Below are 17,174 nucleotides of genomic sequence, written 5' to 3'. Positions count from 1 at the left end.
ACACAATCTGGGAGTTCCCAGAGCGCTTTGCATATGGGGCATCCCATGCATGGAGTTGCATATGGGAGGTTGGCTGGAGTCAATGTAGGCATAAGCTGGGAGGTTGCAGAGTACTCTGTGCTGGGGGTGCTCTAGCAAGCCATCTGAAGCGGAAGTGGTACAGGCCTGGAATGTTCTGGGTTGCTGTGTGCCTGTATCACCTTGGCATGATGACTAAAGCTGTAATGAGAGGACCAGGGGTGTCCTGTTGTGTGCTGTGCTGGGGCCACCTTGGTGGGACAGCTGGGGCTGGTATGGGCTAGGGGCCCATGGCTTGCTGAAGTGGTAGTCCAGCTAAGGCACCCAGACCCTGCTCCCATCCATGTTATCAAGGTGAAGGGGGAATGTAAACCATAGTGCTCACCAGCTCCTCCAATCCAGAGAGAGTTCCAGCAGCTTTTCAATTGTTTGGCAGAATTCTAGGGCTGACTTTTAAATATTCCAGTTGCTCTTCTAAACTGAGGTTTTTTGTTTTTGTTTTTTTTTTCTGTGTCCCTGCATGTTGGGACTGGTGTGGGCTAGTGGCCTGGAGCTCACTGAGGTGGCAGGCTGGCTATGACCCTGCTCCTGTCTGCACTACCAAGGTGGAAGGAAGTGTAAACTATGGTGCTCACTAGCTCCTCTGACCCAGAGAGAGTTCCAGCAGCTCCCTTGCCATCTGACAGGGCTCTAGGGCTGGTTCCTTTATATTCTAGTTGCCTTTTTAAGCCCAGCTTTTTGTTCTGTGTCCAGGGGCAGATGAATCTGTTAGTACTTAGTACTGTCCCTCCCCAATGCAATTCACAGCATCAGGGGTGAGGTTCCCTTCATTGCCGTGTCTCTGTCTCTCTTGCTGTTTTCTATATGTCTATCTTTTGTTGGGCAGCTCTTCAGTCAGTCCTCATTTCTTCAGGAGGAATCACCCTATAAATACGTATAGATTTGGTGAGTTGAGGATCTTCCCAAGTTGTCATCTTGGACCAGAACCCATCGTCTCTGTTTTAAAGTCTATTTTGCTGATGTAAATATTGCTTTTTTGGGGTTTTCACTTCCATTTGCATGGAATATCTTTTTCCATCCTATCACTTTCAGTGTGGATGTGTTCTTAGCTCTGAACTGAGTCTCTTGTAGGCAGCAGATTAATGGGTCTTTTTTTTTTTTTTCTTCCTTATCTGTTCCTCCACCCTATGTCTTGGATTGGAGCAATTAGACCATTTGAAGTAGTTATCGATAGGTATGTACTTATTGCCATTTTGTTAATTGTCTTCTGGTTATTTTTGTAGGTTCTCTGTTCCTTTCTTCTCTTGCTCTCTCATCACTGATGACCTTGTTTAGTGTTATACTTGGATTCTTTTCTCCTTATCTTTTATCTAAGAGAGGTTTTTGGCTTTTGGTTACCATGAGGTTCATATGTAATATTCCTAGGTATAGAGCAGTCTATATTAAGGTGATGGTCATTTAAGTTTCAATATTTTCTAAAAGAACTTCATTTTTACTCCTTCCCCTCCATGTTTTATGTACGTCATGTCATATTTTACATCTTTTTGAGTCCCTTAACTATTTTTAAAGATATAGTTGGTTTTATAGTGCTTGTCTTTTAATCTTCGTACCAGCTTTACTCCCTTTAGTGTAGGTTTGTTTTTACCCATGAAATTTTTTCTTTTCATAATTTTTAAAATTTCTAATTAAGAAATTTTTTCCACTTAAGAAAGTCCCTTTAATGTTTATTGTAAGGCCAGTTTAGTGGTGATGAATTCCTTTAATGTCTGGGAAACTATTTTTTCTATTCTGAATGATAACCTTGCTGGGTAGAGTATTCTTGGTTGTAGGTTTTCTCTTTTCATCAATTTGAATATCACATGTCACTCCTTTTGGGCCTGAAAAGTTTGTTGGAAAATTAGCTGATAGCCTTATGGGTTTTCCCTTGTGTGTAACCGCTCACTTTTCTCTTGCTGCTTTTAAGATTCTCTATCTTTTTGTCATTCTGATTACTATGTGTTTTGGTGTAGGCCTCCTTGGGTGCATCGTGTTTGGTGTTCTCTGTGTTTCCTGGACCTGGATGTCTGTTTTCTTCCCCAGTTAAGGAAGTTTTCAGCTGTTATTTCTTGAAATAAGTTTTGCCCCCATGTCTCTCTTTTCTCCTCTTGGAACCCCTCTCATGCAAATGTTATTATTCTTGATGATGAAGAGTTCTCTTAACATATCCTCATTTTCCCCAATTCTTTTTTCCTTTTGTTGTTCAGCTTGAGTGCTTTCTACTTTCCTGTCTTCCAGGTTACTGGTCCATTTTCCTGCATCCTCTACTATTGATTCCTTCTAAGGTGCTTTTCTTTTCAGTTATTATTCAGCTCTGCTTAGTTATTTTTCATATTTTGTATCTTTTTTTTTTTTAAGTTCTCAATGAGTTCATTCACTCTTTTCTCAAGTCCAGTGAGTAGTTTAGGACGACTACTTTAAACTCTTTATCAGGTAGATTGCTTATCTCCATTTTGTGTAGCTGTTTTTCTGGGGGTTTTGTCCTTTTCTTTTGTCTGGATCATATTCCTCTTATTCTGTCTGACTCTCTGTGTCTCTTACTACGTATTAGGTAGGTCAGGTATTCCTCCTCATCTTGAAAATAGTGGTCTTCTGTAGACTGCATCCTGTTGTGAATAGTAGCACAATCCCTCCAGTCACCAGAAACAAGTACTCCACGGGTGTCCCCCGTGCGTGCTGGGCATGCCTTCCTGTTGTGGTTGGTGCAACTGCTGTGGGCACATTGGTGGGCAACACTTGCCCCTGCATGGATGGCTGTAACTACTGTGGGTATGAGGGGTGGGACTCACGCCCCCCCCCCCCGGGAAAGGAGTTTCTGTAGAAGGCCTCTGGTGCTGTCTGGGGCTGTCCCAGGGGTGTGGGAGGAGCTGCTTTAGAGTTACAGGGTAGATGGAGAGTGTCACAACTGGTTTCTTCCAACTGCCCAGGTAGCTAGGCTGAAGGAGGGCAAGAAAAACGATGCCTGTCACCACCTCCATTCCCAGAGAAATCTCCTGCAGATACCTACTCCACTCTGGCACATGTCCTAAAGTTAATAATTCTCCTTGATGTACACGCCAGGCACTTTTCAAATGGCTATTTCCGTGCTGGGTCTCAGGTCAAGTGACAGTGTGTTGGCCATTTAAGAGCAGAGACTTGGCTTCCTATCCCCACCCCCAGAGTTAAACCCCAGTGAATTTCAAAGCCAGCATTATGGGGGCTTAATGCATAGGCCCCCCGGGCCAGAGGTGCCAGATTTGGGGCTTAATCTCCTTACTCCTCAGGGAGGACCTCTAGTGCCTGTAATATCCCTCCCACATGTGGGTCACCACTGTTGCAGGGGTTTGGTTCCCTACCATGTCTCTTCCCTTCCTATGCTTCTCGATACGGCCTTCTCTTTAAGCCTTTGGTTGCAGAGACCTGCTCTACCAGTCGTGGGTCATTTTCAGAGTGAGCTGTATCACTCGGTTGTCGCTTTAGTGTGTCTGTGGGAGGAGGCAAGCTCAGGATTCTTCTTTGCCATCTTCTTCTCTCCTTCCCGTCTTGGGGCTTTTAAAGCCACATAAGTAGCATGACTCCTAGCCCTAAATCTGTGTGGGTACAGACATTTAATAAAGAATTATCAAGGGCAGACTTTTTATTGTTGTTGTTCCACACGTATCTGAGGCTCAGACATATCCTTACTGACTCTCTGTGGGACAAGATTTTCTAGTTTACCCACCAAAGCCGTTGCCCTTTAGAGACGCCTGGCTTTATTCAGGGGTCTCTGATCCAACTCCTCCAGGCTTTTTCTCTTGACCCTGTATGTGTGACCTATTAAACCTTAGGCTATAGGCCATGAGGAATTAATACTTATCTTACTGGATTTCTACTTCCTTCGTTTTGGCATCAGAAAAATTTCCTTCCCTTCCACACCAGTTTAGCCATGCAATACAAAAAAATATTTTTAAAGTCTTATCTAGATTTTTAAAGCATGCCAAGAGGATTTTTCTGAACACCTAATGTTGAACACTAAAATCTGACTTGTTCCTAATACCATGTCTTTGATATGGCACTATTTAATATATTCACTGTTTTCGTCTTTATCATATCTGGGTAGTTTCATTTTCTTATGGTTTCACTTGGGATAGCTGCTGAAATGTATAAAGGATTATTTGACATCTGATAGATTAATTCACATTTGTTACTGAAATTTACATATTAAACTCTTGTATATTTTTTAATAAGATCGATATTATACAAACACGGATCAAGCTATGAAACTTAAGTCCCTTGGGTCCCACTGTAGTCCCAAGTTCCCTGGTTCCATTCTACAAAGGCAGTTAATTGTGAGTACGACTGAAGATATCCTCTACATACTCAAGCATTACATGTGTCCCTCAACTCAAAAACACAGTGAACTCTATGCACAGTTCTGCACTTTTGCTTAGTAAGAGATTTTAGAGAGCTTCTCTACTACTTAAAAGAATAAAAATCAAATGACTGCCGTCCAGCTTGAGGCCAGAAAATGCCTCCTCCAGTTTAAGAATAGCAGTATGCATTATCCGAAAGTATTCTAGAATCAATGACTGTTAGAGCGGGAAGACCTTAGAGCGTCCTGTCCAAAAGAACTTACTGCTATGACAGAGACATTCCTTTCGGCACCATCCAAAGGGAGTCACTAGACACATGTGGCTCTCGAGCACTTGAAGTGTAGCTGGGGTAAGTAAATACATTTTTACTTGTGATTACTTTTAATAGCTACATGGCTAGCGGTACTGTATTAGCTCAGCTGGAAGGCTGCAGAGGCCGTCGTCCCGGTTTGACAAAAGAGTGATCTGAGCTGCAGAGAAATGCTTCAGTGGTAGAACCAAGGTTGGAACTTAGTTCTGTCCTTCTCTTCATTCCTCTTTCAGTCTTAGCACAGCTTCTACTTCACCTGCGTACTTTGGGGTGTGGGGAAGTGAGTGTCAAAACCAATATGATCAGACCCTTCAAGATGTTGCTCCTCCTGGGATTCCCGGGGTCATCTCCATTCAACGTCCACTGGTTCCCCTCAGCTGCTGATTCCTTTCATCGCTAGGTTCTTGAAGCTTTCCCCCATCTGTACAGCTCCCCCTCTAGTTTGACATCATCATTAACTCACAAGGAGGTGCTCTGCTGGTACTTTCTTCACTTCCTCTATGCAGCCTGTACTGCTTCCTCTACTGCTCCTAGATCATCTTCAAAGCCCCATTTCTGATCACGTCACTTGGCTCACAAGCCATCGGCAGTTACCACTGTCTCCCCACCCAACGTAGTCTAAAACTCTTTGTTCAAGGTTCTCTATAATGCAGGCTCTTCCTCTTCAAATTTTTTTTTTTAAAAATTTAAATCCAATAAGCCAACATAGAGTACATCATTAGTTTCAGATGTAGTGCATATAATACCCAGTACTCAGCACATCACATACCCTCCTTAATGCCCTCATTTTAGAATGGTTTTTAGATTTCTAGAAAAGCAGAAATTATAGTTCAGACAATTCCTGCATATCCTGAATCCAGTTTCACCCATTGTCAACATCTTACATTACAATAGTACCTTTGTCACAACTCCGGAACTGACATTGGTACAGGACTATTAACTCCATACATTGGGTTTCACTAGTTTTTCCCTAATGTCCTTTCTCTGTTCACACCTTCTCACCATTGTCACCTTTAGTGTCTCTATTCTGTTCTAGGTTTTCAGACTTTCCTTGTTCTTCATGCCCTTGACAGTTTTGAGGAGCACTGGGTTTTTCCCATGTCTTTCTCATGGTTAGACTGAGGTTATGGATTTTGGGGAGGAAGACCAGAGAAGCGAAGTGCCCTTTTCATGGCATCGCATCCAGGGTGTCATCTGTGTCGGCACACGTCCCACACAACCAATCTTGATGTTCACCTACCCAAGCACTCCTTGTCTGGGCAACACTCTCCCTGCACTCACGCGGAAATCAACAGGGCCTTACCAGCAACATTTTCTTGTGCTGACTAGAATGTTCTTTTCCTTCTGTACCTGGTTGAAATTCTCCTTCCACAAGGCCCCATTCAAAATCCCCCCTTTCATGGCACCTTTCCTAAACTACTCGATATCCACAGCCCTTTGTACCACTAGGCACTGTGTTACATCCTATGTTACACTGCAGCATGTTTACTTCTATATCCCCAACTCAGCAGTTAGCATGTAGCGAACGAAATGGTTGTTACTCAATGACTATTAATTGACAAGACTAAGGTCAGCGTAAGATGTCCTCTCTAGGGTCTATCAGGGACTAAGGCACAAACATACATCCTAAAATGAAACAAAAAACCTCCTGCACAACCTTTATGCCCAAGGGACCCTTCTCCATCTCATGCTGGAAGAAGATCTCCTGTTTCGGGCATATGCTATTGGGAAAACCAAAAGGAAGAGCCTTATGACTTTCATCCCTCAAAACAGGCGAGGGCATGCATGTGTTTAAAGATAAGAATCAGTTAAAAAAAACAGACCCTAAGGAAACTCACAGAGCTCTCCCAAGTCAGGAAAGCTTATGTTCACATGAAATGATTATCTTGTGCAGGCATTTTTCTAGAATCCTTCATCTCCCGTCTCTCTCGGTCCTATCTATCGCCTAGCTGTTGGGGATGCAAATACAGCAAGCTGTTGTCCTGAGGTGTGGAAGGGCCAGAGCTGTTGGTGTGAGAGATGTGAGAGGGTGGGGGTGGCATCATACAGAGGCAGGCCCGGGGGGCCAGCATCTGCGTTTTCTCCGGTAGCAACACCAAGGCTACAGAGAAACAGCCAGGCCAGGAGGAGCAGCCCCTAAGGCAGAACGTGTACCCGCTCACCTTCCCGGATGCTGTGGATGCCCCTTCCCGGAGCTCCCTGGCTCACCTGCGGATGGTACCCAGCACGCCGTCAGTTTCCATCTCCGGCCCTAAAGCTCTCCTGCTCTGTCCAAGAGCTTCTCCCGCAGGAGTACAACCTGGAGGCTCTTAATTCTTACCCAGGCAGCCCTCACCCACCAGGTGATGTCCCGTCCTGGGATGGATGACTTGAGGTGTGTGGTCACCTGGTCTCTCAGAGGGAACACCGCAGGACGGAGCGCTGGGTGCAAGGAGAGCCGCCATCCTTATGAATGCACCCTCAAACGGGCCTCTCTCTTCCCCTATTATGTTCCCCACCTGATTATTCACTTTCCGAGATCATCTCTCATATACACTTCCTCCACTCCTGTCCCTGTCCCAGCACCTGCTTTCAGGAAAACCTAACCTTGGAACTGCTGCCAGGGCAAGCCCCAGGGAACAGAGACGGCTGGCTTAGGCAGCTCAGAGAGGACTGGGGGAAGGTTGGCAGGACAGCCTCCCAGACACGCCTGGGGGCTCTGAGAAAGGCAAGTAGAGCAGAGAGTGCTGCTGAGCAAGGAGCAGCTGGCTGTGCAGGGGAGGCCCAGGGATGACACTGCCTTCACAGAGTTTGTGGTCAGAGAACTCCCAGCCCGAGCTGCTCTGAAGGGTCTGCCTAGCATCTCGGGGATGCTCACTTGGGCTTTCGCCGAGGCCGTAAAACACAGTTTTTTGCCGAGAGATTCTTGCCTCCAGATCTTGGTCATGTCTGGGTTCTGAGTCCTTGCCCCGTGAGGTCATCGACCTGGTTCCCTGGATTCCACATCCTGCTCCTGAGATGTGACTCGCCCGGCACATCTGGACTCCCAGAGGTCCCTGTGGCATTTCCATTTTCCTCTAAGTGCCAGTGTTTCATAGTTAGTTTCCTAATCCCGACCTCATCTCCCTCCTACTCCCATACCCAGCCCCAGGACAATTTGAAAGTGGATTTCTGGAAATGATCATGCCTGATTCATCTTCGTACTACCAGATCATAGTACTGTGCCTGAGTAGAGGTGTTTATGTGTGCTATAGATAGCAAGTAAAAACACTCTCATAGGCCCAGATAGCGATCGCTAAATTCCATTCCCTAATAAAAGAAATCAGAGCTCTGTGGAGAAATGGCTGATTCCAGGGCCAGAGTAAGTAGAATGTAAGAGGAGTATGGAACATCTCATGATGCCAGAGAGTAAGGAAGTGCTAAGAACAAAAAACATGGGGTGGCATGTCCAAAGTAGCCAGGAGCCAACCTGAATGAGCTCCCAACAGTCAAAGCTGGAGGTATGGGGTGGGGGGAGAACAATGGTAGTACTGGATTATAAACCAAAGTATAAAATAAATACCCTTTTGTCCACACTGATACAAATACTGAATAAATAAGTAAATGGAGAACAAGGACTTTTCCTTACAGCAGGATTCCAATTAATAAATGTGGAAGGAATGGGGGTGTCTGGGTGGCTCAGTCAAACGTCCAACTCTTGATTTCGACTCAGATCATGATCTCAGGGTCATTAGATCAAGCCCTGCATTAGGCTCCGTGGTGTGTGTGGAGCCTGCTTAAGATTCTCTCCCCCTCTGACCCTCACTTCCCCACTCTCCCACAAACATGCATTCTCTCTAAAAAAATGAATGAATGAAGAAAATAGAAAATCTTCACTAGACCACCACAATCAGGCAAATATGCTCCACTAATTAAAATCGGTGAGGAAAATTTAAGGAAAAATGATATTTGCATAATCTTAAATTATCTCCCCCTCCCCTAAATACATGAATTACTAAGAGAAAAATAGTAACTGCGACGTGATCAGGGTTAAGCCATACTAACATCACACACTCCCTGATACGACACACTGAGAAGGACCCATCGCGTCCGTGGTGTTCTTCCCCAAAATATATAACCTTCATCTAATCCTCAGAAAACATCAGACACACCCAAGTTGGGAGCCATTCTACAAAATAACTAATCAGTTCTTTTTCTAAAGTGTCAAGGCCACGAAATACAGGAAAGGCAAAGACTGTCACAGGTTGGAGGGGATGAGTGAAAGCGGTGTGCGATCCTGGATTAGATTCTAGAGCTGAAAAAGGACATGAATGTAAAAAACCGGTGAAATCCAAATAAATTCTGTAACTTAAACATCATGCTGAGGTTGATTTCCTAGTTTTGGTCCTTGTACTGCGGTCGGGTAAGATGTGAGCGTGCGTGGGAGCTGTGCCGGGGCTCAGGAACCCTGCACCCTCTCTGCAACTCTAAGTCTAAAATTAGTTCAAAAGAAAAGTAGGAAAAACCCAAAAAACCCACTGACAAATGGCCTATGAAGCGTTAAGACAAATAGTAAAATACAAAGAGGATCTGGAAGCTCTCAGAGGGCTACCAGGGCTGGAAAGTCGTGGGGCAAGTTCCACCAGCCTAGCACACAGGGAGCCAGTACCCTACCCGGTTGAGAAATGGGATGGTTTGACACATTACACCTGCAAGTCTGGTTGTCACCATTTGTGACTGACAGAATATGAGGGATGAAAGCGAAGGAGCAAGAGAGGAGGACGCCTCGGTTTTTAATCTGAGCAGCCGTGTGGTCGTGACACCATTCATCCCTCCGGAAAGCAGAGTGGCTTTGGTGGGGAGCGGGGAGAGAAGCAGCTCAGTTTGGGGCAGGTTGGTTCCAGGGTGCCTAGCTGACAACCAGGTGGGCATGCCCGGAAGGCAGAGGAGTGGCTTACAGCTTCTGAGAGTGACCCGCAGAGAGGTGATGGCTGGAAAGCAGAAGCAGATGAAACACCCAGGAAGGGGATGTGAGAGAGAGGGGGGAGGGGGCCATGCATGGAAGACTGAGGAGTCCCACCATTACACAGAGATGAAAAGCGTATGTGGAAGTTGGGGCAACTGGGGTATGTGGGAAGCAGAAAAGAACCAGGACGGCATGGGGCCCCAGGAGACCCTGCACTGGGGAAAGGGGAAAAGATGTTCAGTAGTGTCAGAGGCCACAGCATAGGAGGTCATCAGAATCGACACTGATGACCGCAGAAGGGAAAGCTGGTGGAGAGGTTGGGGTGGGACCCAGCTTGTCCCTCAGGGGTAATGATCAGTGGTGGGGAAGCAGATACAGTGCCAAATATTCTTTTGAGAAACTTTGCTGGGAAAGAGGAAGATAGAAAAACAGAGGGGAAGTCGAGGTTGGAGGGGTCATCCCAAACTCTATCTCCAGACTGACTCCTCCCAGGAGCTCCTGATGCATATTTTTACCTGCAGGCTGGTTCTCTCCACCCGGCTATCCTGCCTGTAGCTTTTTAATACGTGTACCCAGCCATCTACCTACAAAGGGTCTAAACTTAGGTTGACAAAAGCAGCATGACTTTGTCAACAGGAAGGTTGAGATCTGAAATAATCGAATGTGATTGCTCCGGGCCGGACTCGGGGCTCCACGGACGTGAAGCTGGGCAGTTCTGGAACCACGTGCAGAGGCAAGATGACCTCATGACCACGTTCCATCGCTCCGTGGCCACATTCCACCCTTGCCTTGAAAGTCCCACACAGAGCATTTCAAGACACTTTCAGATCCCGCCAGGAAATTTGCTGGGGGAGTTAAAAGCTGCAGTCACTGAAGAGATGCTCAGTTGAGGCTCTCGGCTTTTCTACGCGGACATGTGCCAAAGCCTTTTCCTGTGTTCAGTTGCATTTACAAGCCTTTAAATATTAACACTTGCTAATATTGATGTTTGAGTACCAAATCAGTTTAGCTTCCTAGAAATGACTAGATTTTATATCATTCATTCATTCAATGCACACGGATTAAGTGCCCGGCCACACGTGGAGGCAAACTGCTGGTACTGGAGACGCCTGGATACACGAGTACGATGTGGTGTCCCTGACTTTGAGGAGCCCACGGACATTTCCCTCGACAGCTACAAGCAACATGGAATGCCGTAGAATAAAGGGCATGTATGTTCTGTACACATCTGTATGTATGCGTGTGTACATCCGGGAAACACAGAGGGTGCGTGACCATCACTTCTAGATGTGATTGCCGGAGGTACGAGAGCAGGTGCGCTCCACAGACCCCCGAGACTGGAAGGTGAACCATAATGGTTTTCCCTGCCGGAGAGAGGAAGGGCCCAAGGCCGGAGGAACAGCATGGGCGGAGCATAGAGATGTTAACAGGCACAGCGTGCGGGTGACGTAGCAATGGTGATCACAACAATAATAAAACCAGTACCCATGAAAAGGATGGAAGACATGGATGGGGCATTCATGGTGTGTCAGGCGTGACCCTAAGCCCTTAATGTTGCACAAGCCACGCGTGTGAGCCTGTCTGGAGCTGAGGCTGAAAAGACAGCCGGGGGTCGCTTGAGGAACCGTCTGCATGCGGCGCTACAGGGCCCTGCCGCGGCCCGTCAACATGCATCGGGAGCTCCGGGACAGCAAGAACTGGGAAGACTAGCCTTGAGTTTGAGAAGGTTCCTCCGCCGGGCGGGGGCAGTGAGCTGGCAGGCACAGAGGTGAGGCCGGAAGCTGCTTTAGGAGTTCAGACGAGTGAAAGTGGGAGGGAGGGTGGATGCAGGGGCAATGTGGGCAAGAAGAAACGAGCTCTGGAGGCCCCCCACCTATCTGGGGGTCACAAGAAGGAGGGCAATCAGGGCGCCTGGGTGGCTCAGTCGTTAAGCGTCTGCTGGGAGCCTGCTTCTTCCTCTCCCACTCCCCCTGCTTGTGTTCCCTCTCTCGCTGGCTGTCTCCTTCTCTATCAAATAAATAAATAAAATCTTAAAAAAACAAAACAAGAAAGAGGGCAAGAAACATCTTTGGAAAAGTAGATGAGCTCAGCGTGAGGTGCGGACAGCTGAGTGGGCAGCTAGGAGTGAAAGGCTACAACTCGGAGCAGAGGTTTGGATGAGAGGGAAAATGGGAACAGCTGAGGAAAAGTCCGAATTCATTCAGGCTGAATTTGGCCTTTCAACACTTAAGATCACCCCCGAATTTGCCTTTCTTTCCCCGGAGGCCTTCTATTTCCACAGGAACCCTGTGAATGGGCACACACCGGCCAGAGACCACACACCTAGACACGCAGAGGCCAAACGTCACAGAGGCACAGGCTCCCATATACGTGCCCCTGATCTCGAGAGAGAGACACTGAGGGACACACACAGGTCCCCACACACATAGATACGTGCACGCGCAGGCCCATAGGTGACAGAGGCCACACACGCACAATTTTCTAGAGGGCGTAAGACATGTTTTCCGGTATACAGTGGAGTCTCTCCATCTACCCAGCTGATGACCTTAGACTGCCAGGGGGAGCAGCCCCATCTGGTCATTGAACTCCCTCTGCAATTCATTCCCGTAAAACATCTTCCGGGAGGCCATCTGAAGGCCCCACTGGTCTGTCATCCCACACTCTGCACTGTCCTGGGCTACGGCACGTGAGCTGCCCTAACGGAGAACAGCTCCTAAGTTGGAGTCGGGGAGCCCTCCGCCTGCCGATCAGAGCTCTCCACCGCAACACGCCACCCCCTTCTCACCAAAGAGCTTCTGCAGGACTTGTCCGTCATATAAATCTTCAGCCAGGTCTTTCACGATGATTCTTTCTCCGACAAGCACATCATTAATCCAGTCAATTAATACCTACAGGAAGAGACACCAACTAAGGGAAGAGTCATGGGTATTTTCTTATTGATCAGCTTTCTTATCCCGGATAATTAAAATCTAAATGAACTTCAGATTTGGAAAGCAGCAGAACGGTCCATGTGAGTTAGCAGATGACACAAAGTGGGTGAGCTGTAAGGGCCCTCTAGTGCCGCTGTGGTCCCTGTTGATATCTTTGGGCCCGTTACCCCAACGGCAAGCGACATGCACGCAGTGTTTGGGTGTGTAGCCTGTAATGGTATGTGCTTTGGAGTTACGCAATCTGGGGTTAGTGACCCACTAACTGATTTGTGTGCCTCTGTGTGTGCCTCCACGATCCAGGAATCCGAGGCAGGCTGGTTTCCGCTCTGAGCCTCTGATGGCCCACCTCTAAAATGGAGGAGGAAAAGACCTCCCACTTTAGGTAGCAGAAAAGAATCACATATGGCAAGGGCCAAATGTTCATTAAAGGTGCATCTTATGAATACATAAAGCTCTCCCCCCATTATGACATTTGGCCAGGTGTTACCAGCACCCCTATGTTCGGGGGGAGATCAAGCACAAAAGTGAACATATTTGCCAAGGTTGCATTGCTGACCGTGGCCAGACACAGGAACCGAACTCCTGTCCATCCCCCTCTATGGGACTGTTCTCCTGGCCCCAAGCCACCTCTCCGTGGGGCCAGCGCTGTCTCCTCTCTCGGCTCTCTCTTAGCAGCTGTCATTACCCGAGGGCCCTTGGCATCAAGCACTGAGCGGAGCCATTCCACGGGCATCCGTTTAGTTACTCTGCACAACACCCATGAGAGGGAGGGATCATTTGTTTCATTTTTCAGTTGAGGAAGTTGAAGCTTGCTCAAGTCCATTGCCTTTTATTTTAATTTTTTTCAGCTTATTTGTGTATTATTTATATACAGTAAAATTAACTCATTTTAAAGATACAGTTTGGTGCGTTTTGGTCATTGTACACAGTTGTGTGACCACCACCACCACCAAGATGCAGAGCTGTTCCCTCAGCAGAAGAAGGTTCCTTTGGGCTCTTTGTGGGAGCTCAGTCCCCCCTCCATCCCCCCACCAAGGACAGGCCTCAGGCAACCACCCATAATTTTATATAAATGGAGTCACACAGAACATCAACTTTTGTGTTTGACTTCTTCAACTTAGCATAAATAGATTGTCTTTATCACAGGGGCAGTAGCTGGGCTGGGTTTCCATACCTGGGGGAGCCCGGGCCTTCAGAGCACATGGTTCTACACTGTTCTACTGTGGGTAGGAGCTTCCCTCCTTTCCCTTCCCTGCATCCAGCCGTCCCCCATCTATCACCCGCCCACCCACCATTTATGAACGTCTGCTCCACGTCACATTCTGTGCTGGATCCTGGGGGTACAATGATGAAAAAAGAGGTGGTCTCTAACCCCCAGAAGCTCATCATTTGGAGGAGACAGAGAAGGATCTGAGCAGTGGTAACTAGTCAGCATGTGGTGACTCTAAAGGGACAATCTGAGGCTGAAGACGCAGCGAGAGCATGAGACCCCAAACACCACCCTCAGGAGCACGGGCTTCAGCCTTCGGTTGATCGGAATCTACACCCGGGTTTGAGCAGGAAAAGGACAGATCTGATTTGCAGTTTGAACAAACCACTTCGGCATCCAGTGCCTTTTTGTCCTGTTTTGAGTGCAGCTGGGAGAAACTACAGCAGAACAGCACAGGACGGGGAATCCACAGGGGGTGGCTTGAGTATGTTTCAGGGGACGACCGTGCCAGGCACAATGGACACGATGTAATTCACTCCTATTGACTTCTGTTTGAATTCCATCTCCTCTGCTCAGCTGTGATCATATACAAGCCACTGGCTTTTCTAAGACTCCCTTTCCTCATCTGTAGGTGGGGATGATATGAAGTCCTACTTTGCAGGGTGCCTCTGAGGGTCCGTGAGAAAAGCAGTGGAAAGACTGTGTCAACTTGAAGACCCTGGCGAACGTGAGCTCATTTGCACTCACTTCCCTGGCACTTACCGATCAACACCATTCATGGGCAGCCGCCATGTGCCATTTTTGTGAAATCTGAGATGTCCGCCTATGGGACCCTGAGCTGCCCGTGACCTTCTATTTGCTGTGCAGTGGTTCCCGTGCTGCCTGCCCAGAGCAGGTGGTCTACCGATGCCTGTTGAGCCCGGGGGTGGGGGTAGGGCAGCTGACGCCCCTCCTAATTTCTTCTTACCTTCATCAGTTCTTGCAGTTTGGGGTCGCTGCGGGAGTTCGGGTCCACCATTGTTCGCACCTCATTCTCCTCTTTAAAAGGAAAAGGCAGTCAGTGGGGGTGGCTCCACTCGAAGGCATTAGGCCAACCCAGAGAACAAGAGACCCAGTTACCCAGCATGGTGTCCTCCGGGTCCAGCTCGAAGGGGATCGGGCTGAGGGGCAGGTTGATGGCGTTCATGCCTTCCTCCTGAAGTTCCGATACTGCAAGGAGAAGACAGGCAGAGTCACACTGCAGCCCGCCGACGACGGGGAGGAGCTCCGTAACAAGCGTGTTTGAGACGGACACCAAAACCACTGAGGTTAGCTCATAGCTGTAACTCAGCCGGCAACAGATTCCCTGCCTCTCCTGGCAAAAAGGACCAAGTAGGCCCCTTCGTGTCACATCTTCCAACTACCACCTCACTCGCCTTCCTCGGGGGAAACAGGGAGGCCTCTGCCTGCTCCCAGACATTCTCTCAGCATAAACACAAGCGAGGTGGGCACTCACATCTTTCTGAGGTCTCTGCCTGTCGCCTCCTGCCTGCCTCTCCTTCCAGGACTTTCTGTCTGGGGCACAGCGGGTGCCCGGTAACGGGATGAATGAGGTCACCAAGTCAAGGCCACATTTACGTTGTAAGCCATGTCCACCCTCGCTGCAAGCCTCCTCCGGCTTCTCTCCTTATTTGGCTTCCCTAAGTATTTTCTGATCATTCTATCTTCTCTTTTCCCTCCACCCCACCCCAGCCGCTGCTCGAGAACGCCTCAGTCTGGCCTCTTTCTGGGCTCTGGTCCTGTCCCTTCAGCTCTCATGAGTAGGAGGCCCTGGGGCCAGGCATCTCCCCACTTAGGCCCATTTCCTCAGCTCAATGTCAAGAGCTCGACTGGATGGATGGCCTGCGAGTCTTTTTTGCAGTTTTCAAATCCTAGAAATCTACAATTACACTTTCCTCAAGGAAAACAAAAAGAGGTCAATGGCCATTAAAGACCTCCAGCCTGCTCCCCCCCCCCCATGCACCCACCGCCCTCCAAATGAAGCCTCAGTGAAAAACAAATCCCTACCACAAAACCACTGTGTGAAGGGCACTTGCTGAGCACTGACCCTGGATCACCCCCCTCCCCCAATCAGTGACTGAAATCTCCTCACCTCTATTCACTTCCAGTTTGAATAATTACTTTTCACCAATTAAGCACAAAAAGACCATTTTCTCTAAAGGCAGTGGTCACCAAAGGGCTCTCAAAGAGCTAATATGGCAGCAGCGATCAGCCGTAATAAAAGCAATGTCCCATCTTTCTGTTTTATTTATTTTTTTTATGGACTCTGGCCTCCCTGACTGCCAGCATATACTTGCAAGCACTCTTCAGCACAAGGCAGCCACTGACAAAGAGTTCTTTCATATTCGCAAACTCACTGATGTTTGCAGTTGGACTGGGAACGAGATTGCCTAACAAAGGGAGTGAAACACACTCTACCCTAAAGAGACACAACTTGCATTATGAAGCTGGTATTTAGTCCCCTTGCTGTGGGCTCTTGACATTCATACGGGATATCAGCCAGTCATGGTCTTGAATCTGCAAATTCACAGCCACCCACCACTCTCTATAATTCCCCTCATAAAACACAACTGAAAAACAGAAGCCGCACCTTCAAGGCTAAAATGATTCGAATAAGCATAAGATCACGTTTGTTTTCTGGCGAAAAACAAACGGACTCCTGTAGTTTCGTGAGACTCCTACAATTTCTTCCAATGTTCCTCCTAAGACTGGCAGTTTGCTTTCTTTTCCAGGCTGTTTCTCACAAAGAAGCAAGATTTCCGCTGCTGGACAAGCAGTAGCGTGCAAGCACCCGGCAGTGGAAGTCAAGTCACGCTTAAATGGGGGCGCAAGGCTGGGTGGACTGGCCGGTGAAGACGCGTGCTCCTGCCCAGGACCTTCTCTACCCACATTCCCCGCCACCCCGGACCGGCACTGTCAGTACAGTAGCTACCAGCCACACGTGGCTATTCGTGTTTAAGTGAATTAAACATTTGGCTTCTTAGCTGTACCAATCACATTGCAAGCGCTCAGTGGCTCACACGTGGCTACCATGCTGGACACCACAGATGTAATGATGTCCCTCATTACAGGGAATCCAATTGGATGGTGGTGTCCTAGTCGACCCCCTATACCCAAATGCTGATGATGTCCACACTGAAATCTCCAGACGAGGCCTGACCCCGAATTCCAGGCGTATCTGATGATGTCTCCTCTTTTGTCTACTAATAAAGATCTCAAATGTATACATCCGAACGTGCCCATCCACAAATGACAACACCCTCACCCCCACCACAACAACACTCACACAAGACTGTCATTCCCCTGTTCTTCTTGTCTTCTCCTTCCTCGTGTTTTGCATCTAATACATTGGCAAGTTTTGTGGGCCCCACCCCTA

The 17,174-nt window shown here is 47.9% G+C and overlaps 1 protein-coding gene across 1 annotated transcript in view; it reads right to left on the bottom strand.

The window, feature by feature from the left end:
• PARVA (parvin alpha) overlaps nucleotides 1-17,174 on the bottom strand; it is a 162,310-nt gene that overhangs the window by 48,298 nt on the left and 96,838 nt on the right. The window contains exons 2-4 of the mRNA XM_045796503.2: nucleotides 14,879-14,968; nucleotides 14,727-14,797; nucleotides 12,405-12,507 (exon numbers count right to left, since the gene is read on the bottom strand). Of these exons, the coding sequence (XP_045652459.1) occupies nucleotides 12,405-12,507; nucleotides 14,727-14,797; nucleotides 14,879-14,968 (264 nt within the window). The remainder of the gene's footprint in view (nucleotides 1-12,404; nucleotides 12,508-14,726; nucleotides 14,798-14,878; nucleotides 14,969-17,174) is intronic.

Source organism: Ursus americanus, chromosome 24 (assembly GCF_024610735.1).
Source record: "Ursus americanus isolate L20-20 chromosome 24, mUrsAme1.1.p, whole genome shotgun sequence".
In the NCBI taxonomy this organism is placed as follows: Eukaryota; Metazoa; Chordata; class Mammalia; order Carnivora; family Ursidae; genus Ursus; species Ursus americanus.
This window is presented reverse-complemented; position numbering and strand designations above follow the sequence as displayed.